Below are 26,688 nucleotides of genomic sequence, written 5' to 3' on the forward strand. Positions count from 1 at the left end.
TTGCTCAACTAGTATTAAAGTTGGCATTGTTCATTGAGACTTTAATTAATTGGCATGAAATTCATGATTCATTAGTTGAATACTTGGATATGATTCATATCAAAGGTGGCATATTTGGTAGTATTCTCAGTTTCCCTCGTCATATCGTACCCTTATTCATTCATATTCGGCTCGTTAATCAACCATAAGTTAATATACCAGTAAAGTATCGCAATCAAATAAGCAAAAAAATCAGAATAATCAGATATAAATTCAAGTTTTCGAGAGAGTAGGTGAGAAAAATGAAAAAATAAATAACGAAGAGAAGGATGAAAATGAATTAATTACTGGTGAGTAGAAAGGGAAGAGAGAGAGAGAGAGAGGCGTATATAATATATATGGTGGTGTTATGGTGAGTAGCCATTTGGCCCATTTCCCTCGTATTTTAGGCACACGTCGCTCTCCATCATCTCCATTTCTCAGCTCTCAGCTCTCAGCTCTCGACTCTCGACGCACCCATCCAACAATTCGACTCCTCTCCTCTCCTCTCATGATCATCATCTCATCTTCAATTCAGGTGATTCTAATTAATTTCACTATATAATTATATATCTCTCCCACACCACATCCTTTTCAATTTTAATCGACTGCTCTGCATTTTAAACCAACCAACCAACCAACTCAATATATCTCATAATTAATTTTGCATTCAACATATATAATCGATCGCAGCACATAATGAATATTTCTCTTGTCTTAATTTGTTCCTATTTCGTTTCAAGACAAAAAATTTAATGGAAATGTTTAAATTTGTTCGAGTTTCAGCCTTCTCTGGCATTGAGTGTATATATCTAACATAAGTGAAACCACTGTGGTCTTCTGGTGAACAAGATCGGCGCAAATCTCAAACTTTTTGCTTATTTATCTCAAAGGTATTTTCTTCAATTTTCTCGATAACCAAACACGGCTAGTATTTCATTGGGCTGACTATACTAAAATATCTAATGATCGAGCTGCCGAAGCTGGTTTATACAGAAATATTCCGGTTTTATTAATCCTTTATATTTGTAAATTATATTAAGGATATGAAATAGGATTTTTATTTTACAAAATAAATATAAAAGGTAGTTATAAAATAAATGTTTTGAGTGGGACTGTGGAATGTGGAAAATGAACAATGAATTCGGCTTTCTTGGTGCACGTCACACGTGGGGTACAGAGGTCTTGGTGAAATAATCTAATCACAGTTGCATGGCCAAGTTTAGATTTCTTCCTTCAATTTGGAATAATAAATTATATTTACAGACTTCGATATATTCCCAGGAGTTTTTATTTTTTAGTAATTATTGCTCTGATTATCGTCGAATTGTATTAATATACTTGGTTGTTATACGTTCTACATCAGTATGAATACAATCCATCACTTCATATACGTGTTCTGTAATCTGAACACAACCAGTACGACCCTGATTCAAGTTAAGAGCTTTTAAATGCATAGGTTTATGTGAACATGTAAATTTACTTTTACCTTGTTGGTGATAATTTTTTGCAAGAAATCTGATTTTGGGGGCTTTATGGATTTCCTGTGCCGTCAGTTTGAGATGGGTGCAGGAGAAGTTTAACCTCAAAGTTGGGTTTCCTCTAATTCCCAGTTAACTTTTTGATTGGCCTACAAGTCAAAAAGGCTACAGATATTGATTCTTTTCCAATTTCATGTACTGAAGTCAAGTCAAGTGATGAAATCTCTTTGTTTCTTCCATTGAAAGTTGTTGGCATTCCTTCTCGAGTGGATTTTGCTGTTATAAGCCAACGATAAGATGCCACTGGGGACATCCTTATAAAAGATCCATTTGTCAGAATATCTACTAATTCAAATGCTCTGCTTCATCATAATACAACTAGTGCATTTATAATCTCATTTCTATTATTAAAGGTTTTTTTTTTTTTTTAAATCATGTTGTTTTTTGTGCAGATTTTCTGTTCATACTTTTTGTAGTTAGTTTAGATAAACCATAGTAGATGATGGCTTCACCAGCTCTTGACTCACCCTGGCCAACCTCGACTGGCGATTCATTTTGTGGATCTTTCAATATACATATGGAGGAACAGAATCCGGCCGATATTTTACCTGTGCTGGAAGACCCGACCTGTTCTGTATCCTATAACCATAGTATCCCAAAACCACCTCCAGTTCCTGGTAACACCCATGCAGGAAACAAATCTATCAAAAGCCTTTCAGAGAGTTGCTATGTTCCAAAGGAAACAATAGATACATGGGATAAACTTTTCAAAGAAGGATGTGGCGCTGATGTGTATATTATCACCGAGGGCAGATCATACATTCCAGCTCATCTGAGTGTTCTGGTGAGTAAACTGAATAGAATCCATAAGTTCATTACTTGCAAATCCTAATGTCATTGGTTTGGTTATAGATTTGTGGGACATGGATAATGAGGCTAAAAGATATTAATTTCTTTTTGGTGGGGTGTCTTATGATATGTGCAGACTCTTGCGTCACCAGTGCTAGGCAATTTCCTACGGCAATCAAAAGTGCAAAACAGTATGAGATACGTTAAGATTCCTGGGGTACCTTACAAAGCTGTCTACACATTCATTCGCTTTCTTTACTCATCGTGGTAAATTTTAGTTACGTTGTTTGATCAGTTCGTCCTTTAGTTCTTAATTTTGCTAAATTTATTACAACATATTTCCCATTCTATGCAGCTATGAAAAAGAAGAGATGAAGAAATATGTACTTCATTTGTTGGTTTTGTCACACTCCTACTCAGTTCCATCACTGAAGAGAGTTTGTATATACCTTCTTGAGCAGGGATGGCTTACCAAAGAAAATGTGGTCGATGTGCTTCAATTGGCAAGGAACTGTGATGCACCACGGCTCTCTTTAATCTGTGTACGTATGGTTGTGAAGGATTTTAAGGCCATATCTTCAACTGAAGGCTGGAAAGTGATGAAACAAGTTAATCCTGCACTTGAACAAGAGCTGCTAGAGTTTGTTGTTGAAGCAGATTCTGTAAGCTGGTTTCTCCTCTCCTTTTCAAATATTCTAGTTTATAACTGTAATTGTAGGGGGGGACTGGGGAGAATAGAAATCCTCCAATCCTTTTGTCCAGTTTTAGTATGATTATACATCCTCATTCTTGTGTCTGGGAGGGTGGGCTGTTATAGGATACACTAACGATTCAAGACTGGAAAGCTTTAGTGGGTTGCATACCTGCATTATCTATCTATTGAATTTGAGAACTAAACTGTAGAAGTTTCAGTGAAATGCTTGCACTGAATATCTGTTGAATCATTTTATGTAGGAGTAATTCTTTCTTCAGTTTTTCCCTTTTCCTCCTGCATTATCAACATAGTCGTAGTTCTGTAATTCAATTGAGTGCACATGCAATATCAATTAATCAGTACTTATTAGTTCAATCCTTTAACTTTGGGTTCTTAGATTAAACTTTCTGTGCCAGGGGAAAGAAGAGAGGTTGAAGAAAAAGGAAGAGAAAAAAGTGTACTTGCAACTGTATGAGGCGATGGAGGCCCTCCTTCACATATGCAAGGATGGATGTAGGACAATAGGGCCGCGTGACAAAGTGTTTAAAGGAGGCCAGGTTGCTTGTGGTTTTCCTGCTTGCAAGGGGCTTGAAACATTAGTTCGTCATTTCTCCAGCTGTAAAACCCGGGTACCTGGTGGCTGTGTTCACTGCAAACGCATGTGGCAGCTTCTTGAACTGCACTCTCGTATTTGCAATCAGCCTGATTCATGCAAGGTTCCTTTGTGTAGGTAAGAATGATAATTTGATCAGGTCATATTAAGTAGTTGAATTTGGTAACAAATGTGATTGGATGTGGATGATACACCACATGAGTTGAACCCAATCCTTCTGGGACTTCACTGTTCTGCTGGTAGCTCAGGTGCGATATGCTGCTATATGAAATAGTTTTGTGCTGAAATACTTGTATGGTGCCATCATCCACACCAAGTTATGACCTGTGACAAATACTGTCAATGCCAGAATTGCATCTTTCTGCCATTTCTGTTGATGAGTGTAAATTTGTTTGATGGTTAGAAGCTTGGAATAATAACTTGCAATTGTGGTTTCAGGCATTTCAAGGAGAAAATGCAGCAGCAGACCAAGAAAGATGAGGCTAAATGGAAGCTGTTGGTGAGTAAAGTGATAGCATCAAAGGATGCTCTATGGCCAATCTCTGGTCGGCGGTCAAGCTTATTATGAGCTTCTGTATAACAAAGCAAAATGTACAATGAATCTTACTTTGGTAAAATAAATGTAATAAGAATCCAAGGCTATTGAGTTTGGCTCTTTCATCATAAAACTCTAATTCAATTCCTGTTGGAGTATACGCCACGGAAGATTTCAGTTCTTGCAAGCCCTGGGATTTCAATTGGATTGTGATAATTTTAATTTTGTGATAGATAGCCAGAGCAACAATCGATCCGCGCAAAATACTAGCACACACAGGAATCCATCTAACATCTAACATCATTCATGGGATTTTACTCCGACAATTGAGATTAGCAGGGCACATACTCTACCGCTCCCTGTTCTGTGTAAAGTCGTATGTCCAAGATTTCCACAAAACCAAATGGTGCCTATAACTTAAAAAAGCTTCTTCTTTTTTTTCTTTTTTTTTCCCTGAAGAAGATCCATAGATACATGGTCAGCATCATCCTGTGAGAATACGAATTGAATGTAACACAATTAAGCATCAGTCATCAAATATTTTCTTTCATCGATTCCACAACACATAATGAAGAATTGAACAAGGTATCGAGTAGAGAAGTTCTAGGTACATAATCATTTGAATCCCACCTAAGCTTACATACTAACATAATTGCAAAAAGCATGATAATAGAGAACTGCTATTGTCACATCTTCCTGGCTTCATAAAATCACAATACTATGCCCCATCTGCTATTGTCATCTTTGTTGTGCTGATGTAGAGAACTGCATGAATGCAAAAAATGAGTTTCAGTCATCTCTCACCAAGATAACAACACTAGAAGCAAATAACAAGACAATTCTTGCACCCTTACCATTATTTCCACGAATAAAAGCATCACCATACTTATTTTTCAGCTGTCCATTGACATATTCCTCTGTTTGCTCCATGGCTATATTCATATACCCATCAAGACAAGCCAGAATACCTGCACAAGAAGCTTAAGACATCAAAATGGGCAATCCATGCTTGTGGCATCAGAGCTGCGCAAAAGTTTCTGAGTACTGCCATTATTTTGTCATTTCTATTTCTTATAGGAGAAACACAACCTACTGCATATTTGCATGGAAACGTTTAGAAGGAAGTTGTATCTGTATCAAATACTAAAAATTGTTGAATAGTAAACATAGACAGTCAAATATTGATTAGAGATACAAACCTCGATAGTCAACACCAGAATTCAGTTTAACAACAACCGGTCGCCCCCGAATTGATTTAAGAAAATCTGCAGGAGTTTTTGTGGTTCCAGATCCTCTCTCTGCTCCTGCTCCGCTCATTTTCACTATTTACTCTTGACTGCCTTTCACCTAAAGGAATGATGTCAATTGTTAACGAAAGTCACGCGATATGGAAAAAGAGAATTAAAACAATAGAATATGCTGACCAAAAAACATAAACTAAAGCAGATTTCATATGTTTGAAATGCTCATAAAAGAATCCATCCCGGCAACACAAAAACCACAGTTTAAATGGAACTGACAATGAAGCAAAACCCATCTAAGCAAAGAATCCGAGCTTGTTGGCATCAGATAATTAGAACTTAACAAATGAGACTGACACATTATTTAGAACACCAATAGAGAAAAACACATTACTAAACCGATGCCTATCCCCACTGTCCTAGCTCTACGACTATAAGCCAAAGCTAACTTAACGCAACCCCATCAGAAAGCATCTTATATCCGGGCGATACTACAAAGTCCTGAGACGTACCAGAGTGATTAAGATGTCATTTAACATACTGCAAACGAGTTTTATAAACATATAACACTCATCCAGCTCCTCCTTGGCAACCCAATTTACTATTGAGACTGTTATTGTTAAGTGCACCCAGCCAGCTTAAATTCTGGTAAATCATGATTGCAGAAAGGTAAAATTGTTCACAGAAATAATTGACACATTCAAGCTCTTAATGAGTTATATGTCTATTTCACATTTTCCTGGAAACTATGTATCTTCGAAAATTAGCCCTATTCATACGATAGCTCAAATTGAAGAACCCTAAAATGCGAGTTAAAATCCTAGATTCTGAAAGATGAAAAGAACAACAAGGAATTGGTATAAGCAAATTAACTAAGGCAACACAAATGGTTTCGAGATCGTGTACCTTTAGGGTTCTTCTGCTTCTTGAGAGTTGAGAGCGCGAGAGGCAGAGAGTTCAATTCAACAAGCCCTCACTGGTGCTCCCTCAACAAGCTCAAGGGTTTACTTTATTATATAATAATAATAATCTGGGGAAAGAAGACTTCTTTCTCCGGGTCGGGTTGTCTGTGAGCCCACCCCAACAGACTGGGCCTCAAGTGCATTATGGACTAAAATAGACTAGACCAGCCCAACATAAAATCTAATCATTAAAAAATAAAAATAGCCATAAGTTCGGCCTATTCTTTCTTCGCCTTCCGTTTCTGTCAAACGGCACGTGCGACTGGACCTCCACCGGAAATCTGGACGATTTCTCATTTTCTTGTGAGAGCGATCAATCAAATCAATGTGGAAAATAGCGGACGAGAGAGTAAGGTTGTAGCATTCAAAAGGGTGAGGCCAACTGTGTTTGGGTTTATGTTAATCGTCAAGTAAGTTGGAACCATGATGATACCACTCCTCAGAAATCGCAATTCCAAATCTTGTTCATCCTTGCAAGCAATTGCCTCATACTTGACTCTCACTCTAAATGCAAACCCAACACAAACCCGCACACTACCCAATTCACCAAAGCCTCTATGTTCATACAGGCCATTCTCAACTGCAAAAAATTCAGACGACGAACCAATCCCAATCCCAGCCGTGGAGAGTATCGATGCAGGCTCTTCAATCCGAAAACCCATCAGCTTATGGCCTGGAACGTACCACTCACCCGTCACAAGTGCTCTTTGGGAAGCAAGGTCCAACATTTTTGATAGACCTACTACTCCCCAGAGTGAGTTTGTCACCAGGACTCCCGCGCAGAGCCGGACTAGTATTCTTTACAAGTTTTCCACTGATTTTGTACTCAGGGAGCAATACAGGAATCCCTGGAATGGGGTTAGGATTGGCAAGTTGCTTGAGGATCTCGATGCTCTTGCTGGAACCATTGCATACAAGGTATTCATAATTAATTAATTTTTTGTTGTTGCAATTACTACAACACGGTACACCTATGTACGTGTTTATGGTCAAAGGTTAGAGATGAGAATCAAGCACCAACTATTAGAAATGATATTCTAGTTGTTACACACAGCACTGCTGCAATGAAGATGGCACAACAAGGCCTCTACTCTTGGTGACTGCTTCGGTTGACAAGATGGTTCTCAAGAAACCTATTCGTGATGACATAGATTTGAGTTTAGTTGGCGCTGTCGCATGGGTTGGCAGGTCATCCATGGAGATTCAACTCCATGTCACGCAATCCACGGATGGTACTTGCATTCTCAATCTGGTTTCTTGATACTAGATCACTCTGGTTTTCTTTGTCTTGTCTCAAGATCATGAGTAGCTTTTTGTTTTTGTTTTTTTGTTCTGACTATGGAACATGACTTGCAGGGACTCCATCTTCATCAGAGTCCGTTGCTCTTATAGCAAACTTCACATTTGTGGCCCGTGATTCTAAGACTGGAAAATCAGCTCCTGTTAACCAAATCACACCTGAGACTGAAAAAGAAAAGTTGCTATGGGAAGCAGCGGATAAAAGGAATGAAATGAGGAAAAAAAAGAGAGGAGAACATAAAATAGATATCGAGGATAAGGACAAAAACAGACTCAATGCCTTGTTAGCTGAAGGTCGAGTCTTCTGTGACATGCCAGCGCTGGCAGACCGAGATAGCATTCTTATCAGGGATACTTGCCTCCAGAACTCTTTTATATGCCAGCCACAGCAAAGGAATATCCATGGTCGAATCTTTGGAGGATTTTTAATGCGGAGAGCGTTTGAACTGGCATTCTCAACAACTTATGCTTTTGCTGGTGCAGCACCACACTTTCTAGAAGTTGATCATGTTGATTTCGTTAGACCTGTAAGTTACCTATAAGAATCTTCTATCCAACTTGACTTGGCTACTATGAACAGTGAATTTTGTGTGTTTTGAGACTTGCTCTGTTGCATCAGTATCATAAAAGAGTGATAAAGAATATGCACATATTAGTTTAGATTGAACTTATCATATCTTATTTGTTGCATTGCACTATGAGCAAGCACAAGTGCTAAGAAGATGAAATACTAAGTTCCCAGATTATCTTAAAGGTTATTCTGAATGTTATCTCAATATAATTGTTTGGAAATTTTATTTTAGGATTCTAGTATGTTTTTGCTAATCGGATTCAGTATGGTTGTTTAAACCAGCAGTTTAATATAACAATCGAACTCTCTTTGCTAACTATTGAGACACGTTGCTTCAAAAGTTGCTTTGCACTCTTATTAGTCTTCTTTCTATGTGATCATGGTTTGGCAAACCATTTAATCTTCCGTCAAACAGAAATTAATACTATGGAGCCACTAGTATCAATGATAGACAAACTTTAAAAGCAGATTTCTCAAACTCATAGCAGGCAGAGTACAAAGTTTTCATCAGATGTCGGTCATATATGATTGTGGAATTGTAATATTTATGTTTGCTGATGCAGGTGGATGTAGGTAATTTCCTCCGTCTGAAGTCTTGTGTTCTATATACAGAACTTGAGAACCCTTCTGAACCTCTGATAAATGTGGAAGTTGTTGCTCATGTTACACAGCCTGAGCTCAGGTCCAGTGAGGTGAGCACATGGGTTGACATGCTGAAGTTAGCTTTTGCAAAAGCCCTGTAAAACAGAACTAGCTTCACTGAATCCACTAACAAAGCAACCCCCACCCCAAATAAGTCTAAAGGAATTGTATATATAGGATGGGTTTGAAGAAAAAATCCCTGTGAAAATAAAAATGGGATTTCTATTATTCCTGCTTGGCTTGGGGTAGGAATATCTAGATCTAATATTGACTTTGGTTCATGTTCTGCTATTCAACAGGTGTCTAACAAATTCTACTTCACATTTTCTGTACATCCCGAGGCCGTGAAAGATGGTGTCCGGATTCGCAATGTTGTTCCCGCTACAGAAGAGGAAGCACTGCGTGTGATTGAACGTATCGATGCAGAGAACTCCCATATTGCTGCATCATGAATATGCAGGGAAAGCAAGCATTAGCGGAAATCAGACAGCTCTAGTGTCAAGTGATGTCATTCTGAAGTAAACTTGGCCGGGACAGATTTTGTCATGCACTCTTTGTGTTCGTATTAAAAGAATAAAAGCTCCATTTCTTTTCCTTGATTTCCCTCGAATAATGATATTCGTATTTAGCAATTTGTACTTCTGGGTTCGGTTAATGGCAGTCAGCCATTGTGAATAAATGGTCACCAGAATAAGGGCTTGAGTTACTCCTCCATACATTAGATATTGAACAATCATGTCTATACTAGTAAACGGGGAAAGAAAGGGGGAAAATTTCAGTTACTGACAACAAGCTTACATAAGACTACCAGATGTACACCAGATCAAATTAACTGTGCCACCACTACAGTTTTATTTTCTGATCTAATCCCCTCTCTATATATTACACAAGACTAACGGTTCCAAAATCTTGTGTTTGTATATATAAGTACAAGAAAGGTGCCGAACCAAAAAAGATAATCACCTTATCAGCTTTCAGCAAACCCCATGCAGATTAACATCCATGAACATCCATGCAACCAAGCACTGAAATCTAAGATCAAGGCAAGGTTTCATCATCCGAGGAACCATAATGCTGCTTTGTACTTGCTCCAGGAAAAACTGGTGGAACGGTTGGATTCATGACAATTGGAAATTGACGGGCAGACCCAACTATAGTTCTTTCATTAACTTTGCCAACTACCTTGCATGCCTGATCTAGAATTGAAAGGAAGTCTCTCACCACCGTGAAAATCCGGAAAGGATGAGCTTCTTCTTTAGCCGAGTTCCCATGGAAATATTCTGTTATTTCCTTCACCATACAGAATGCAAGTTTCTCTCGAGCTTGAATCATCACAATCTCTTCACTTGCCTTCTTCAAGAACCCATTCATGGAGTCGAAGAACTTCTGGCTACTCTCCTTCAATGCACTTCCTTCAATTAATTTTACAACTTCTTCAATCTTTGTAATTCCCCCAGCAATCTTTGCTACTTCGTTGCTCAGTACATCCGAATCCATACCAGCAGCTTTCTTTACATTGATGAGCTCTCCACTCAATCCTGAAACAACTTGCAGGCCACGCTTCCTAAACTCCACATCATCCCGGAAAGAAGATTGTTGACTGCTCTCAGCCATTTCATCCTGATTCATGCCCGAAAGACGAGAACCTTCAGCTCTGATGATCTCCTGTACTACAAAATGCAACAGAGTAGTTTTTCCATCAGTGCCCTTCACATCTACCAGCTTCAGGAGTGTGTCGAGCTTGAAGGCATGAGCATCGCCACGGTTGGTGCCGACATTCATGCGGTTCCCAGTTTTGAGCACCGCTTCAAGAAGCTTAAAGAACATTCTGCTGTTCTTCAATTCTTCACAAGCTGCCTGAAAGAGAGGGAGTTATGTTGGCAGTGGCTGGTAAAGTTTATGCAAATCAAATCAAGTAGAGTTAAAAAGCATATGTGATAATGTGAAGAATACCAACTGCAATTAAGAGATACTTGAATCATGTACTTTACTGTTCTTTGGATAGTCGGAAATTTAGATTAGTTGAGATGACAAAAAGACACAGCAGGGGAACATGGATTATAATTAAAAGAACAAAATCATTACACTGGCCAGAAAAATCTATGCAAGGATGTATACTATTCAAATATACCTCTGAAATTTATCTCAAATTGCACCATATCTGATTTTTGTCTTGATTAAGGGGAGGTTGAAAAGCAATTAAGGATAAGCCTGGGGTCACGGGATCAAACACATCATACGCTAAAGAAAATGTCAATATGCAGCAACTTTACATGCAAATTCAAACTAAAGAAGAAAAGTAAAACATAGTCCCCTTTTTTCACTATTCAACTTTTGACTTGTTTAATGAGAATGAGCTCATCATAGCCTCACCACCACTTGTGTAACAGAGAACTCATTATAGCTATATCCAAGAAGAAATTTGAAAACTGGGACAGAGCAAGTGCTTGGGTGATAGGCCAAGTTGTTTTTGTTTTGAACGCCACAACATAAAGCACAATGAAGAACTGGGGGAGCATGTGGTTATTTACCTCCAATGTCTCAAAAGACCTTTTAAGATAGTCTACTTCTGAATCAAAATTGGCAATGTACAGCATTGCATCCACCCTCTTAAATGCATAAGGTACATCAAGCACTGCCTTCAGAAATTTCTCAGCTGGGCCAAGCTTAAATGGTGATTCATCTTTGAACTCTTTTAGCTTCCATTCTTCCTCTTTGGTTGGAGCCATCTTTAATAAACTTTCAAGAAGTTCCGTTCCGAGAGAATCTGAATTACCTGCTTGCAAGTTTAGCAATTATGAAGGATTCTAGAGAGTTATAAAGCATATTTGATGCTTCGAAATTTCAGTTTATACTACAACTTAAAAACTGCTTGGGTGCATGTAATGCATCAAGAGCAGTTTTCAAACTTCATCCTACATTGCCACATGCAGCATTGCTAATTCCAAATTAAGAAACTAAAAAAGGACAAACTGAGGAACAACTGGATTGAGTGAGGCATGCCTTAAAATATATTTGCAAAACACCACACACTTGCAGAAACTTGTACCCATCTAGTATATTATTTAGTGTTTAGGTTTAGTTACCTTCCAAGAGGAACAACTGGATTGAGTGAGGCATGCCTTAAAATATATTTGCAAAACACCACACACTTGCAGAAACTTGTACCCATCTAGTATATTATTTAGTGTTTAGGTTTAGTTACCTTCCAAGAGGAACAACTGGATTGAGTGAGGCATGCCTTAAAATATATTTGCAAAACACCACACACTTGCAGAAACTTGTACCCATCCAATATATTATTTAGTGTTTAGGTTAGTTACCTTCCAAGAGGGCCTCACAGACTTCATCAATGGTAACATTGAGCGCCCTCAACAAAATTGCAATATTCTGAGACTTCTTTGGATCCAGCACACGGTTCTCCTGATTCAAAGAGGGCAGAATCTGTCGCCGAGCATTTTCTTTTGGTGTCAAATTTGAATTGTTTACCACAAAAAGTGTCTCGATCATTTCCTCATTCAGCCTGCAGATCAAAACAAGCTCTATAAACTCAAAAGCAAAAATAAGCACTTTATTGATTAAAAAGCAAGATGCCAAGATCAATGAAACATCTATCATTCTATCCCATATCAAAAGGAAAGAAGTGTGGTTATTGACTTACTGAAAGGAGCTCGATTTTAACTGATCCCACACCATAGCGCGGTCTGAGCTGGCCCTAACTTTGTCCCAATGTAAAGGCTTCAACTTTGGCCTAGGAGTTTCCTCACTTTTTTCCTCAATGTCATTCTTCTGTGATGGTTCACCAGCCAAAACTGGTCCCGTATTCTCAACCACACGAGCCCCGGAAGGCGTGACAAGAACAGGTGGACCTGCATTCGCCACCGGAGTCGCTGAAGCTTCCCAATACCTGGGTGGTGGCGGTGGAGGAGGCGGCGGAGGCAGTCTTATTGGAACAAACCGCTTAGGAGCACTATTGTTTCTCACTAGAGACTGCTTCATCTGCGTCAAAAAGTCAGGGGAACTCTGCACATTCCCTGAAACTCTCTCTGATAAAGTAGACGACGAAGACAATGACCGGGACACTGCCACCGGAATCGGAGCAGGCCGAGACGGTGCCATGAAATTGATCACAGAGTCCGGCGAGTTCGATTTCAAGCTTGTGGGACTAAAGTTCAACTGTGGTGAGACAGTGTTGGACACAGAACTTACCGGAGAAGCAGATTTTGAACATGGGTATGATGCAGTTCTTGAATTGAAGCTCCTGCTTCCAAAGTTGTCGCCTTCTACAGCCTTGAGCACTCTATCTGAGCTTGCTCCGGCGACGTTTTTCGGACTCGCAGAAGACCCTCTCGGAGAAAAGAACTCGTCTTCCCCTTCATCATCGTCGGAACCCAGTTCGTGCTTGTAGCTCCGTCGTATGAAATTGTCCTTGGGAAGTGGAGGAAGCGGCGTCAGCTCCGGCGAGCCTAGCTTCTGATACGGCGAGCCAGATCGGCTTGAAACCCCGAACTTGGAGCTGGCATTGCTCGTGGTGGCGACGCTTTGTTCGTCGTTTCCCTGAGCGTTGGATAATGTGCCGAGGTAGAGGAAGTTCTCGGTGGTTCTGTTGGGCGTGGTACGCTGCTTGTGCACTCCGTCGGAGGTGACGGTGTTGGGCGGGAACAGGCGGAGGCTGTCGGTTCTGGAGGCCTTGTCGTCGGCCGAGGTCGGGTCGAGCTTCCGGCGCCGGCGGTGGAGTAAAAAAGCAGCGGCGAAGGCGATGATGAGTGCAGCGGTGACGGAGACCGAGACGGCGATGGCGATGACGTGGCGGTGGGGGGAGGAGGAAGAGGGTTGGGGGAAAAGGATGGAGGAAATGTTGGCGGGGAAGGAGGTGAGGGCTGTTGGGGAGGGAGGAGGCGGTGTGGGTTTGATGGAGGGAAAGAAGGGTTTGTTATTATCAGGTGGCGTCGAGGAGGAGGATGAGCCGGAGGAGAAGGGCATTTTGGGAATTTGAGAGGAGTGAGGAGAGGGAGATGGTGGTTGGGTTGGAGGGTTTGATTCAACTGGGAAGAAGGGCTGGTGGAGGAGGTGGCGGTGACAAGTGGCGGTGGTGAAGCGGAGGAGGAAGATGATCAGAGTGAGAGTACTGAGAGCTGCCATTGGAGCTGGAAAAGGAAGTGTCTTTTTAGTTTTAACTCTGTTTCTCTCTCTGAAAAGAAGTAAAAGTTTGAAACTTTGGAGACTAGTGATATGGTTAGAGAGAGAATATGATGTTCATTATTGCTGGTGATTGGTTCTTGGAGCTGAAAATGCAGTTAGCGATGGATGGTGGAAGAGATTGCAGAGCAGCTCAATAAGTGCGAGGCTGAGGAAAGAATGTTCTGGGTTTCTCTATCTGGAGAGATGGAGATGGAGAGGGTCTACAATCTACATGGTGGTGGGTGTGAAGTGAAGTTTAGTGAGGGAGAAAGGGAACAGTAGGAGCATAGAGAATGGTAGTTCAGACTTCAAGACTTCACAAAGGCCATCACACACTCATTTTCTCACCACCTGTGGAGAGGAAAGAGAAAAACTGAGCTGAAAAAGGTAGAAGGGTAAATATGATGCTGATGATTATGAGCCTGTGAAAGGTGAAGAGGGGATCTTGAAGAAGATCTGGGGGAGTAGAGAAGAGGTTAAAATTGTCTGACAGGGAAAACATTGCTTTGCTCATATTATTGGGATTTGGACTTGCTTTTTCCTCTGCCTGTGTCACTGTGTGAAAGATTCTTACAATTATCACTACACTCTGGTCACTGCTGTGGATTCTTAGCTGTTTACACATTGTGTGATTGTGCAAGTTAAAACTGTGAAACCGATCACCCCCAAAGGGATAACTTTTCACTTTCCAGTTTTCACACCCAGTGGAAAATGAAGTTGAATTTTAAGGCTTTACTCGTTCTCCTATGCAATCTCCTACCTCTTTAGTCTTTACTGTCTGTCACTTTGGTTTTTGGGCTTGTTTTTCAGAAAAGGACCCACGCACCTATCACTTCACCTGGGGTGGTGTCTTGTAGTGGCAGTGACGTCTGAGAACAAAGAAGACGAGGTCTTTGAATATTTGAATCTCACGCGCATTACCATTAATTGGTTACCTGCAAATCTGCAATACCTGGTAAAAAAGTTTAAAACTTTGAATTATCTTTACCAGAAAAAAAAAAAGAGTCCTTTTCTTCATGTTTAACCAAACCTAAAGTCCTTTTCTTACATAAACAATTGGAAAGCTAATGAAGTAATGATGATAAGCAACATTTCTATCTCTCTCTTTTGATCATACCTTAATCAATCAGGCTTTAAATAATCTATTAATTATATTTGAACTTTATGAAGAAAAAAACTATCAATTGTCGTATAAAAACATGACCCATCACATTTGAATTCTTCCTTATATTCACTTTTTACACCTTTAGCATGTTACTTATGTAATCTTCAATTCAATAACCCCACTGTCATTTGAAATATGTTTTTCTTATTTTTGGTTAAAAGAGATGGAGAGTTTTCAGTGATAGCCATGGCCTCAGAGAAGAGCTAGGGTTTGAAGGTTGCAAGAGAGAGAGAGGAAAACGAGAGAGAAGAGCACACCGATCTTTCTGTTATAGATGTTTTTTTTGTTACAAAAAAAGAGCAAGAGATCTACTATTTATACTAGTCACGACCTATTCATCCTTTCTAACTAACTAATTAGCATGACCAATTAATTAGTAACTAATCAACTAATTAACAGATACTACAGCTGGAGACAACTGGCATTAGAGACGTATTGAAACTGACGAAGCTTCTAGTTTCTCCAACTAACACCCCTCCTCAAGCTCAGCTAGGTTTACTAGTCTGAGATTGGTACAATGTGTTCGAAATATTGGTGAAGGCAGCCCTTTTGTTAAAATATCTGCAGTTTGTTCTGTGGTGGACACATATTCAAGGCAGAGATCATTACGCTGTACACGTTCACGAACAAAGTGAAAGGCATTATCCAAATGCTTGATCTTGGAATGAAACACAGGGTTTGATGCCAAAGCCAAAGCTGACAGATTGTCACATTTAAGCAACGGAGGATGAGGAATCTTAACTTTCAAGTCACACAACAAGTGTCTAATCCAACTACTCTCAGCAGCAGTGTTGGCTAAGCTCCTGTATTCAGCTTCAGTAGAGCTGCGTGACACCGTACCTTGCTTCTTGGATTGCCAGGATACAGGACACAAGCCAAGATATACAACAAACCCAGTAGTAGAACGTTTCTGTATGACTTCTCCAGCCCAATCAGCATCACAAAATGCCTTCACACACACAGCATTATTCAAAGCACCATTAGAACTATAAAACAACCCTTTATGTAAAGACCCTTGCAAGTACCTCAAAATTCTTTTGACAGCAGCATAATGAATATCTGTAGGGTTTGTCATGAACTGGCAAACAGTATTGACTGCATAAGCTATATCTGGTCGTGTGAATGTTAAGTATTGCAGGGTACCTACAATGCTTCTGTACATTGTGGGATCTTTGAGAGGTGTACCTTGATCTTTTGTCATTTGATAATGTGGAAGACATGGAGAGCTACAGGATTTAATTGTATCCATTCCTGTCTTAGCAAGTAAATCCTTAGCATATTTGGTTTGACTCAGAAATATACCTTGTTGAACTCTGGTCACCTCTAATCCAAGAAAGTATGTTAAATCCCCGAGATCCTTCATGTCAAACACCATACTTAGTTCAGAGATAACCTCATGAATACCTGCAGAGTCAGAGCCTGTGATCACAATATCATCTACATACAGTAACAAAGCTACCATTCCTGCAGCAGTGTGTCTAACAAAGAGGCTTGGATCAGAATGAGAGAAAGTAAACCCCAGGCTTGGCAAGAAATTAGTAAACTTCTCATTCCATGCTCGTGGAGCTTGCTTCAAGCCATAGAGGGATTTTCTTAACAAGCACACATAATCAGGATGCACCGAGTCAACAAAACCTTGTGGTTGAGCCATGTAAACCTCCTCCTTTAGATCTCCATGTAAAAATGCATTTTTAACATCTAACTGTCTCAGCTCCCAATTGTTCATGGCAGCAAGAGCCAAAATAACTCTCACAGTACTGTGTCTCACCACAGGACTAAAGGTCTCATCATAGTCCAGACCTTTGGCTTGACTAAAACCTTGAGCTACCAATCTTGCTTTATATCTTGAAATAGAGCCATCTGGATTTTTCCTGATTTTGTATATCCACTTACTTCCCACTATATTTCTGTTCTTTGGACAGGGAACAAGGGACCAAGTACCTTGTTTCTCTAATGCTTCAATTTCTTCTAGCATTGCATTATCCCATTCTGTCTTTCCTGTAGCAGCTTTGAATGATTTTGGTTCAATCACTTCACTGATATCAGTAATAGCAGTAAAACCACTGAAGAATGGATACTCAGCATAAAGCTCTTGTTGTGTAATAGCAGAGAAACAATAAAAATCTTCAAAAGTTTTCTGTTTCACAATTCCATTCTTGGCTCTAGTCAACATAGAATGATCATTATAGTTTTGGTCCACAATGAAATTAAGTTCCTGAGGTAAGTTGTCACCTGCATCAATGCTTCCTCCATACTGTAATGCATTTAACTCATTTTCATTGAGACCATTAACTCCTGCAGCTTCTGTTTCCTGAGCTTGAGACTCAGTTACTTGTGGTGCATCATGTTCAACATCATCTTCTCCCTGAGAATGAGGGTCTTGAATATCTTCAGGGTCTTGAATATCTTCAGAATGAGGGTCTTGAATATCTTCAGGGTCTTGAATATCTTCAGATGCACTATCAGAATCAGAAGTAGTGGAGATATCAGCAACACCAACACCACCATCTGTACTTATGTCCCCCTGCAACTCAGTGAGGTTCTCACGGAGTGGCACAACAATTATGGTAGAGGGCTGCACTTGAGGTGGGGAAGAAGTAGAAAAAGTGGGGAAGAATGTAACAGGATCAGCCTTAGCAGATGCAGACTGAGAGAAAGACAAAAATGGAAATGTGGTTTCATCATGAACAACATGCCTAGAGATCCACAACTTGTTGAGAGAGATACTGTAACAAAAAACTCCTTTGTACCCTAAAGCATAACCCAAGAATACACACTGAGTAGTTCGAGGATCTAATTTGTCATGAGTATAAGGTCTAAGATATGGATAACAAGAAGATCCAAACACTCTAAGCTGTGTTACATCAGGAGGCTTATGAAATAGAAGCTCATAAGGAGAAGACATATGCAGTGACTTACAGGGCATTCTGTTGATTAGATAACAGGAATGAGCAGTACTATGGAACCAAAACTGTTTAGGAAGACCTGCAGTTGACATCAAGGAAATAGCTGTTTCCACAATATGTCTATTTTTCCTCTCAGCAACTCCATTTTGCTGAGGAGTATAAGGACAGGTAATTTGATGTAAGATACCTTTTGAAAGCATAAAATTATGAAAAGCTTTGCTATTAAACTCCCCTCCACCATCTGTCTGAAATGTCTTAATTGTCAAACCAAACTGAGTTTGTACAAAAGCACAGAAATGCACAAATTTGGCAAGAACATCTGATTTATTGATAAGTGGGAAAATCCACACAAACTTTGTACAGTCATCAATGAATGTAACATAGTATCTATATCCTTCTATGGACAAGCTTGGGGCAGGTCCCCACACATCAGAATGCACCTCATGGAAGGGCACAGAAGAGTGAGACACTAAATCATTAAAAGGCAGTCTATGCATCTTACCTTCTAAACAAAAGGAACAAATATGACTAGGAGGAGAATTAGAGAGCTTTATTTGAGAGCTAGAGAGCATCTTGGTCATCACAGGTTGAGACGGATGACCTAAACGCTGGTGCCAAATAGGAAAAGATGCTAAAGATCCAACAAAGGCAGTGTGAGACAGGGAACTTATTGATGAAATTTGTGGTGTCTTGAAGAGAAACAGTCCCTCTTCACTACTCTTTCCTTGATACAGAACAGCTTTTGTTACTTTGTCCTATAGAGCAATATCATTCTCATCAAGAGTTATAAAGCAATTATTATCTCTGCATAATTTTGTAAAGGATAGCAGGTTCATGGCTAGACTAGGAACATGTAGAACTTGATTTAGTTTCAAAACATGATTAGCAGGCTTAATGTAGCTAGACCCAGTATGTGCTACAGTCAAACCTGCTCCATTGCCAATAGTGATCTTGTTGTCTGAGGCATAAGGTTGAGCAATGGTCAAGTTCCTCAGGTCAGAGGTCATGTGGTGAGTAGCCCCAGAATCACCAACCCATACTTCAGTATTATTTGGGGTGCCAGCAGTACCAGAAGATGAAGCTCCAATGCTTGGATGAAAACCACCAGGGAAGGTTGATGTAGTAGCTCCATTGGACACCAAGTATCCACCATGAGATGGCTGAAATATACCATTGTGATCACCATTATTTTGTGCAACCAATGCAGCAAGAGAGGCAGGTGGCTCAGAGCCTTGATAGGCAAAGTTGGTTCTGTGAGTACAATTCAAAGCAACATGGCCCTTTAATCCACAAATCTGACAAGTAGGAATAGACAATGAAGGATGTCCAGCAGGAACATCTGATCTATAGAAACAGTTTGTAGCAGTATGACCCTTCTTAGAGCAAATTTAGCACTCAGGTGCAGGTCCATTGCTTGATGGCCTATTTTGAGGCAGTGTAACTTGTTGACTCTTGTACTCAGGATTCTGATAGCAAGTGCTGGTAAGATGACCATGTTTCCCACAGATTTGACACTTGTGAACACGAAAGCATGTGTCCACAGTGTGTCCTCTCTTCCCACACACTGGACACTCAGTACTGCCACTAGTTTGTTTTCCATCCTTCCCTTTACCATCACCCTTGTGACCCCATCCTCTTGTATCACCATCTCTTTCCCCATTCCTGTATCCATCACCTCGAGCCACCATAACACTCATGTTGGAATGGAGGGAAAAACTTCCTTCAATGCGCCTTTCTGCAGAAAGCAATTGCGATCTCAGGTCTCGAAGAGTAATAGGTGTCTCTCGTCCCTCAATCACAGTTCTAACTGTGGAATATTCATCTGGCAGTCCATTTAGGATAACAATGATAATGTCCTCATCTGGAATAGCAACTCCAACAGACAGGAGTTGATCACGAGCATTCTTCACGCGCTGTAAGTACTTCTCAACAGATTCTCCTCATTTTCTAAGTGTGTGTAACTCAGATTTGAGCTGCATGACACTCACTCTGGACACAGCAGAAAACCGTTCTTGAAGTGCAAGCCAAGCTTGCCGAGATGTTTTGCAGCCAATAATCACATCCACAATGTCTTCATCCAGTGTTGCCATAAGCAAACTCAGTAGAGCCATATCAGTTTGTTTCCAGGCTTTATATGCATCAGTTTCTTCATTAGTAACCTGGCCTTCTGTAGTAAGGGCATAATGAGGTGGAGCCATCTCAGTGCCAGCATAATATCCGAAAAGACCATTTCCAGTTAGAGTAGACTCGAACTGAAAGCTCCATTTGATGAAGTTTCTTTCTCCCAGTCGCATAGTAATCACACTCAGTAGTGAGTGTACATCAGAGTGAGTAAGTGCAGGTGTAGTACCAATTCGAGGTGCCATTAGTAACCTTCTGCAAATATCCAACAATAATTTTCTATAGAGAACAGTAATTGCAAGAACGTCGCCAAATTCCACAACTTAATAGAGATTAGCAGCCTTAAACCGTAGATCCTTCAATTTGAATCAACGTTTACTCAATTTTGCCCTATTTGCTCAGACATGTCCACTCATATTACTTATCATCAAAACAATTTACTCAAATTGTGCTCTATACACAAAACATCTCTTCAATTTTCTAGAATGTTAGCTCAGATTTTGCTCAACAAGACACAGTGCTCAGATTTTGCTCAACAAGACATAGTGCTCAAGGTTTTATACATGATTTTGCTCATTTTGCTCAAGAATATAGCTAGAAAACACAAATCACTTCACAGAAGTACAGAGACAAGTACGATTCACCTTTACAAGATCAGCGAGCACTAGAATAGCTTTGAATTGAAAGTTGAAGAAGAGCGACACTTGATTCAAGCTTCGTAGACGATCAAGGCTTCAAATCGTAGCAGAAACGAAACGAAATCTGAAATCACAAAAGATAATCACTCACACAACAATAAGGATGCGGAAGCATGAATTACAGATCCCGAATCTATGAAGGCTCTGATACCATGATAGCCATGGCCTCAGAGAAGAGCTAGGGTTTGAAGGTTGCAAGAGAGAGAGAGGAAAACGAGAGAGAAGAGCACACCGATCTTTCTGTTATAGATGTTTTTTTGTTACAGAAAAAGAGCAAGAGATCTACTATTTATACTAGTCACGACCTATTCATCCTTTCTAACTAACTAATTAGCATGACCAATTAATTAGTAACTAATCAACTAATTAACAGATACTACAGCTGGAGACAGCTGGCATTAGAGACGTATTGAAACTGACGAAGCTTCTAGTTTCTCCAACTAACATTCAGTACACGGCTTGAAGACACACGCACCGTTGAGATTTGACAGTTTTGAGTAATAAATAACGGACCCTACATATGGACTGCTGAAATTGCATAATTTGTGTATATAGACTTGTACCGCCTTATATAAAAGAATTTTCGCTAAAAGGAATTAAAAGCTATAGGAAATTGGTAGCCTCGCCTTGGGAATTTGGTTTGGACTACTTGTTAGGACCGTCAGATGGCCGGCTTTACAAGCTACCATTTATCACTACTACAAACATGGCTTCTTGCCACTACAATTGAAAACAACATGAACACAAAGTAGTTGGGAGTTTAATCAGTACTTGTTATTGACTCGTACTTTACAAGACGTCAAGTTTGTTTTTCAATAATAGTGTGATAAAATCAATAAAATGATCTCTAAGAATGGGGGCCTTGTAGTGAGTTGGGTTCTGTAGTGGAATATAGAGATGCCCAGAAATAATGTTAATGCCCATCAGAATTTGTGATAATCTAAAAAGATTTGTGTTTTTGCATGTGTATGATGATGAAATTGAACATGGGTGATACTTAAACAACATGATCTGAAAGGCAGATCGTGAAATTAAAGTCCACTTAACAAAAAAATATGCCCCAATTTTTGTCTGCAACGTACACTTTTAAAACCATGATTGAAAGGGACCCGCACCAGCATTTTGAATTTGCTACAAGTCGTTTCCCATGCTATCAACATTCACGGATTCACCTTCACGTTAAAACGGGACAGTGCTCAGCTGCTCACTTCTTGATCAACCCCACATAACGACGCCGTTAGAGCGTCGGCGTAGAATTACCCGCCAAAAGTAGTAGGCCGTACGTACAAGTTACAGAGGATAAGGAGGGTGGTGCCTGGAATAGTGCGAACCCGTGGTTCACGCACTACCCCCAACCCGAGAACCCGAAACGCGTCGGACTTAGAGGCTCGTGCCCTCTGAATCGTCGCCTCCAGTCTGCCACTCGCACAAAGGAGAAGTGAGACCACCATGCAGCTAATAAAGTAATTAAACTTTTTCTTAGTAATCCTACTCGTAATCTTCTTTCCATAAACCCTAAACCTACTCTGGTAAAAAGTAGAAAATAAAAAAATTAAAAAAAATCTTCATCCTGAGGAGAACCTCGTAAACATGCATGTAAAACCTCAAGGAATCATAACCATGTTTTGATAATGTTGATGAAAGCCAATTTTACCGATCGTTGATCATCGATCGAGAAGGATAAGGAGCTGGAAAGAGCAAGCATCTGGTCATAAAATAATATTGGTATTGTGCGCAGAGAATAAACTCCAGAGTTGTCTACTCAAACTGTTGTCCTATGTGACCATGGAGGGGCATGAATCCAACGAGAAAAAACACAGTGCCGATTGATATTCTCGAACATGCATTTGTTATTTTATATCTACGTTTGTTCTTCACTAGTTTAAGCGAAATATAATATAGCTCATAAATGTTGGTTTATTCTTGAGCTTGATCGATGCAAACACTCATAAGAGTAAGTTCACTCGTTGGATCATTATGTCACATACTATTCACTGCTTTTTAGTATTTATTTTCACTCTCTGAACCAGGAGCACAGTTTCCAATGAGACCTGGGTCACCAGGTCAGCTTGCAGGTCACCAGGGTGACCCAGGACACGAAATACACTATGCTATGTCCGTGATCCAGAGAGTGAAAATACACATAAAAAGCAGTGAATAGTAGGTAACCAACGGGTGGACTTGCTTTAAGTATGAATCTTATAGCTGTAATATAACTCGGCAAACTAGCCTTCCAGTGGGGTACATACTCACCAATATAATTTACATATCTAAATCTTTAATAAATTTTGATTACCTCTCACTAATTAGTTACGGAAGTATAAAGTTGATCCCGATAAAGAAGAGCGTTACCTTAGCTAGAAAAAATGAAACACACCCCAGACAATGGCAATATAGAGTTAGCATTACCTCTTCGGGTGAGTAACCGTAGTAGCATTTTTATTACCCTAGCCTCTTAACGCACAATAATCAAATAACATTATAATGTTGAAAATGAAACCAAGCGTATAGAAGTTGAAGTTTCCTAACTAAGATTCACTATTACGTGTGTTCATATTAAGCTCGATCAACAATTCGTTCACTGGAATTGCATGATAATTACCCGAGCTCCATGTTAAAACCCTATAGGCCCAAGCACAACTTCAGGAAGGCCCAGACCACATGAATAAGCTCAAAATTAGAAGGGCTGGATATCAAGAATTGAATGACATGAAGGGTCCAGTCCGACAACGCCTTGTACAAAACAATCTTAAACTCGGTTGTGTGTGTGTACGGGGTTCTCATTTACATCTCTAACGTTGTTTGTCATTCTGCTGGGTCTGCCTGAACCTCTCAACTTGTATCGGATTCGGATTCTGAATAATCCCCAATCCTCTTCCCCTTCCCAAAAACCTCTTCTTTCTTCTTCTTCAAATTCTCCCCTTCACATCTTCATGGCCTTGGGTTTCGGACCCTGAATACTTTAGTCCCCTTATCTTCTTCTTCTTCTTCTTCTAGCTGGGTTTGGGTTTGTTTGTGTGTGTTCGATTTCCATTGATTACCAAAATGGGCAAGAATCAAGCTTACAAAGCTATGCAGAGAGCCAGGCTGGGATCCAGCTCCGCTGGCCCCGATGAGGTCGAAGACGGCATGGTTTGTACCCTTTCATACCACCACCACCACCAACCCTCCTTTTTTCTATTTCCTTCCCATTTACCAATTCCATATTAAAGATTGAATCTTGGTTTTTAATCACTACTTTGTAATTGTCTGCTGTTTACTGAATTTTTGTTTATAATATCTGATTCTCTAGGATTCCAACTGAGTTCCTTATGTTTAGTCTTGTAAATTTTGATGCTTTCTTTACCATTTACATAGTTGACTCTGCTAATTGGCTTCTTTTTTAGATATAGTTTCATCTATGGTTTAGGTATTTGGAACGTCATTTACGAATGCTGTTTACATTTTAGCTTCTTGATGATGAGGTTAGCTTAAGCTCCTTGATATGGCTGCGTCCTTAACTCTTGTGGACGTGGAGTGTGTCTCTAGCTCATTCATATTGGCTTGCTTTCAAACTTTCAGTGATTATGATTTGCTCTCAGTTGCTGACATTAGTTTGAAATTTCAAATTAAATTTACTATGGATATAGATTATGATGATGACGTCGTGATGTTTCTGTAATTGAAATTGCTATGATAATCCTACAATATTATTGTTTTCTCGATGCTTTGTTTTTCTATACTTTTACTGATGAGGACTGTCGCAGGTGGATGGTTCATTTCATTCACCAGAGTGGCATGCTGCTCGTTTGGCTAGCCTTAAAACTTCTCATACAATTACCTGGGAGGAGTATAAAAAGAAGCAAAAGGTAACTTTTCTGCATTGGACTCTTCTCTATCATTTGCTTCTTTCATATCTTTTGGATTATTTTACTCGTTGAAATAAGTTTTGTCAGCTGTTTTGGAAACACCCACTCCCCCTCTTCTAGTAGTAGTTTCTACTGTAGATGACATAACTTAGCTGTTAAACAAATCTCATCGATACCCAGAATGACTAGATGTCTGCCCTTATAACTTGGATGACCTAGATGAAGTCTTCTTAGGATCCAGTTCATTCTTTTTAAGTTGATTGCAATAATGAGTCTCTATTTTAGACTTTAGTAACTACAACCTATGCATTTTCTCTAAAATCTATTGTGTTCCTTTATTATGATTATTATTATCATATATACTAAGTTGTGTATTAATCTACTAGGAAGATGAACTGAGAAAAGGGGAACTGGAAAAAGATACCGATAGAATGATGAGAGAATACAGGGCTCAACTGGATGCCGAAAGGGCTCGCAAGCTTGCCAATGGAAGAAACCACTCTAGTAGCAAGTCTGATCGCAAAAAAGGTTGGTTTCAAAGTGGGAATACAAATATCAGCCTATGCCTTTATTTCTATTGTTCCCGTTACTGAAGATCAGTATATTTCCTTGCAGATAAGAAGGATAAAGATTTAAAGAAACGCAGCAGCAGCAGCAGCAGCAGAAAGAGAAAGGTGCTTATTTCCTACTATTTGCTGTTGTGTCACTGGTGTTTGTGGTGGTGGATTCTGTGTGTTTCAATACTGCATTGCACTATAAAGAGAAAAGCATGAATTGAGGAAGGTTGATATGAAGTTGGCTCTGCTTTTACTGGTCTGGTCTTTGCATAATGTGAAAGGAGTTGTACCCTTTATCAAAATTTTGCAAATTACATGAGTTATCGTCCTACATATAATGGCTAATAGTTTGGAAAGATATATTTGACATATTTGTCGTCAGTCTTTCCCTTCTTTGAGCGACATTTAAACATCTGTAGTTCCCTGAGTTTGTAAATTTTGGTAGGCATCTGAAAATGAGCTATTGCTTGTTGTTTAGTTCATTTGAACTGGGTTGTCATGCTGATCAATTTTGGAGTAGTATATTATTTCATTATTTGGTAGTTATTTTCTAAGCTAATATTATTCGCACTCCCTATTAGCTTCTTGCATTCTTTCTGAGTCTGTAGAGTTTATAAATGATTTTGGAGACAATTAACATGCGATTCCAGATAGTAGTTTCTATTTTAAATTTGAAAATCTCTATCAAGAGAATTGAAATCTGAAGTCTCATTTCAATCTTTTGCTTTGCAGCATTCAAGAAGGAGATCCTCAGAGTCTAGCTCCTCGACTTCATCGTCAGATTCTTCCAGTAGTGAAGAAGATGACAGAGAATCAAGAAGATCCAAGTCCAGGTCTAAGAGAACAAAAAAGGAAAAGAAGCACAGGTCAAGAACCAAGCACTCTAGCAGTGATGATGACGAGGCTGATGGCCCTGTTCCACTTTCCCGATTCTTTGGAAGTGTCAAGAGCTAGCGGCATTATATGACCTATTGTTGTGTATCTTCCTACAATAGGAGATTAGTATGAGTTTCATTTGTCCCTTATTTTTTCGTCATCTTGCCTGTAAGAATCCCCTTTATTTCGCTACATGATATATTGAGGCCTTATTGCTGATGAGATTTACTTCCTTTGGTACAGTATGATTAAATTCATCTCATTCAGTATATTCAGTTGTACAACAAGCATTGATGTAACCTGTTATAAAAGCCTTATGTGAGAGAATGAATTCATATCAAACTCTCCGAGTTTTTCAAAATGAAGGAATCCGATGGTTTTGCTATTTTATGTCACGGTGCTTTTCGTCGGTAGTTTTAGTACCGGAGGCT

General features: G+C 39.6%; 5 protein-coding genes across 6 annotated transcripts; 3 read left to right on the forward strand and 2 right to left on the reverse strand.

The window, feature by feature from the left end:
- Positions 1–388: 388 nt before the first annotated feature.
- Positions 389–4,350, forward strand: LOC112188065 (BTB/POZ and TAZ domain-containing protein 3). Of its 2 annotated transcripts, XM_024327084.2 has the most exons (7): positions 389–556; positions 805–911; positions 1,952–2,343; positions 2,485–2,615; positions 2,704–3,010; positions 3,459–3,772; positions 4,094–4,350. In XM_024327084.2, exons 3-7 carry the CDS (start codon positions 1,999–2,001, stop codon positions 4,221–4,223), a joined length of 1,227 nt encoding a protein of 408 aa, XP_024182852.1. In that variant the 5' UTR covers positions 389–556; positions 805–911; positions 1,952–1,998; the 3' UTR covers positions 4,224–4,350. The 2 variants fall into 2 exon arrangements, with proteins under 2 accessions (XP_024182852.1, XP_024182853.1); XM_024327085.2 differs by lacking the exon at positions 805–911.
- A 327-nt stretch (positions 4,351–4,677) lies between these two features.
- On the reverse strand, positions 4,678–6,452 carry LOC112188066 (sm-like protein LSM36B). The gene is made up of 4 exons (XM_024327087.2): positions 6,338–6,452; positions 5,390–5,537; positions 5,045–5,158; positions 4,678–4,955 (listed from the first exon to the last, which is right to left on the reverse strand). Exons 2-4 carry the CDS (start codon positions 5,505–5,507, stop codon positions 4,909–4,911), a joined length of 279 nt encoding a protein of 92 aa, XP_024182855.1. The 5' UTR covers positions 5,508–5,537; positions 6,338–6,452; the 3' UTR covers positions 4,678–4,908.
- A 172-nt stretch (positions 6,453–6,624) lies between these two features.
- LOC112186443 (acyl-coenzyme A thioesterase 9, mitochondrial) lies at positions 6,625–9,515 on the forward strand. Its single transcript, XM_024324873.2, has 5 exons — positions 6,625–7,311; positions 7,448–7,625; positions 7,750–8,219; positions 8,827–8,955; positions 9,205–9,515. Exons 1-5 carry the CDS (start codon positions 6,817–6,819, stop codon positions 9,355–9,357), a joined length of 1,425 nt encoding a protein of 474 aa, XP_024180641.1. The 5' UTR covers positions 6,625–6,816; the 3' UTR covers positions 9,358–9,515.
- A 115-nt stretch (positions 9,516–9,630) lies between these two features.
- Positions 9,631–14,592, reverse strand: LOC112186442 (formin-like protein 2). Its single transcript, XM_024324872.2, has 4 exons — positions 12,567–14,592; positions 12,229–12,428; positions 11,437–11,681; positions 9,631–10,762 (listed from the first exon to the last, which is right to left on the reverse strand). The coding sequence occupies exons 1-4, from the start codon at positions 14,045–14,047 to the stop codon at positions 9,944–9,946; spliced, it is 2,745 nt and encodes a 914-aa protein (XP_024180640.1). The 5' UTR covers positions 14,048–14,592; the 3' UTR covers positions 9,631–9,943.
- Positions 14,593–23,736: 9,144 nt separating this feature from the next.
- Positions 23,737–26,519, forward strand: LOC112185570 (corepressor interacting with RBPJ 1). Its single transcript, XM_024323830.2, has 5 exons — positions 23,737–24,108; positions 24,723–24,824; positions 25,211–25,352; positions 25,440–25,498; positions 26,114–26,519. The coding sequence occupies exons 1-5, from the start codon at positions 24,022–24,024 to the stop codon at positions 26,333–26,335; spliced, it is 612 nt and encodes a 203-aa protein (XP_024179598.1). The 5' UTR covers positions 23,737–24,021; the 3' UTR covers positions 26,336–26,519.
- Positions 26,520–26,688: the final 169 nt, after the last annotated feature.

Source organism: Rosa chinensis, chromosome 2, assembly GCF_002994745.2.
Source record: "Rosa chinensis cultivar Old Blush chromosome 2, RchiOBHm-V2, whole genome shotgun sequence".
NCBI lineage: Eukaryota > Viridiplantae > Streptophyta > Magnoliopsida > Rosales > Rosaceae > Rosa > Rosa chinensis.

Excerpts from the sequence above, each read along its gene's own strand:
- LOC112186442 (XM_024324872.2), bottom strand. The coding sequence starts at position 14,047 with ATGGCAGCTCTCAGTACTCTCACTCTGATCATCTTCCTCCTCCGCTTC. Across the intron at positions 12,429-12,566 it reads TTAAAATCGAGCTCCTTTCA|GCTGAATGAGGAAATGATCG; the intron begins GTAAGTCAATAA and ends TTTGATCTGCAG. Across the intron at positions 10,763-11,436 it reads GGTCTTTTGAGACATTGGAG|GCAGCTTGTGAAGAATTGAA; the intron begins GTAAATAACCAC and ends CCTCTCTTTCAG.
- LOC112188066 (XM_024327087.2), bottom strand. The coding sequence starts at position 5,507 with ATGAGCGGAGCAGGAGCAGAGAGAGGATCTGGAACCACAAAAACTCCT. Across the intron at positions 5,159-5,389 it reads TTCTGGTGTTGACTATCGAG|GTATTCTGGCTTGTCTTGAT; the intron begins GTTTGTATCTCT and ends CTTCTTGTGCAG. Across the intron at positions 4,956-5,044 it reads TTTTATTCGTGGAAATAATG|TTCTCTACATCAGCACAACA; the intron begins GTAAGGGTGCAA and ends GCATTCATGCAG.
- LOC112188065 (XM_024327084.2), top strand. The coding sequence starts at position 1,999 with ATGATGGCTTCACCAGCTCTTGACTCACCCTGGCCAACCTCGACTGGC. Across the intron at positions 2,344-2,484 it reads CAGCTCATCTGAGTGTTCTG|ACTCTTGCGTCACCAGTGCT; the intron begins GTGAGTAAACTG and ends TGATATGTGCAG. Across the intron at positions 2,616-2,703 it reads CGCTTTCTTTACTCATCGTG|CTATGAAAAAGAAGAGATGA; the intron begins GTAAATTTTAGT and ends CATTCTATGCAG.
- LOC112186443 (XM_024324873.2), top strand. The coding sequence starts at position 6,817 with ATGATGATACCACTCCTCAGAAATCGCAATTCCAAATCTTGTTCATCC. Across the intron at positions 7,312-7,447 it reads CTGGAACCATTGCATACAAG|CACTGCTGCAATGAAGATGG; the intron begins GTATTCATAATT and ends TGTTACACACAG. Across the intron at positions 8,220-8,826 it reads ATGTTGATTTCGTTAGACCT|GTGGATGTAGGTAATTTCCT; the intron begins GTAAGTTACCTA and ends TTGCTGATGCAG.
- LOC112185570 (XM_024323830.2), top strand. The coding sequence starts at position 24,022 with ATGGGCAAGAATCAAGCTTACAAAGCTATGCAGAGAGCCAGGCTGGGA. Across the intron at positions 24,109-24,722 it reads ATGAGGTCGAAGACGGCATG|GTGGATGGTTCATTTCATTC; the intron begins GTTTGTACCCTT and ends GGACTGTCGCAG. Across the intron at positions 25,353-25,439 it reads CAAGTCTGATCGCAAAAAAG|ATAAGAAGGATAAAGATTTA; the intron begins GTTGGTTTCAAA and ends ATTTCCTTGCAG.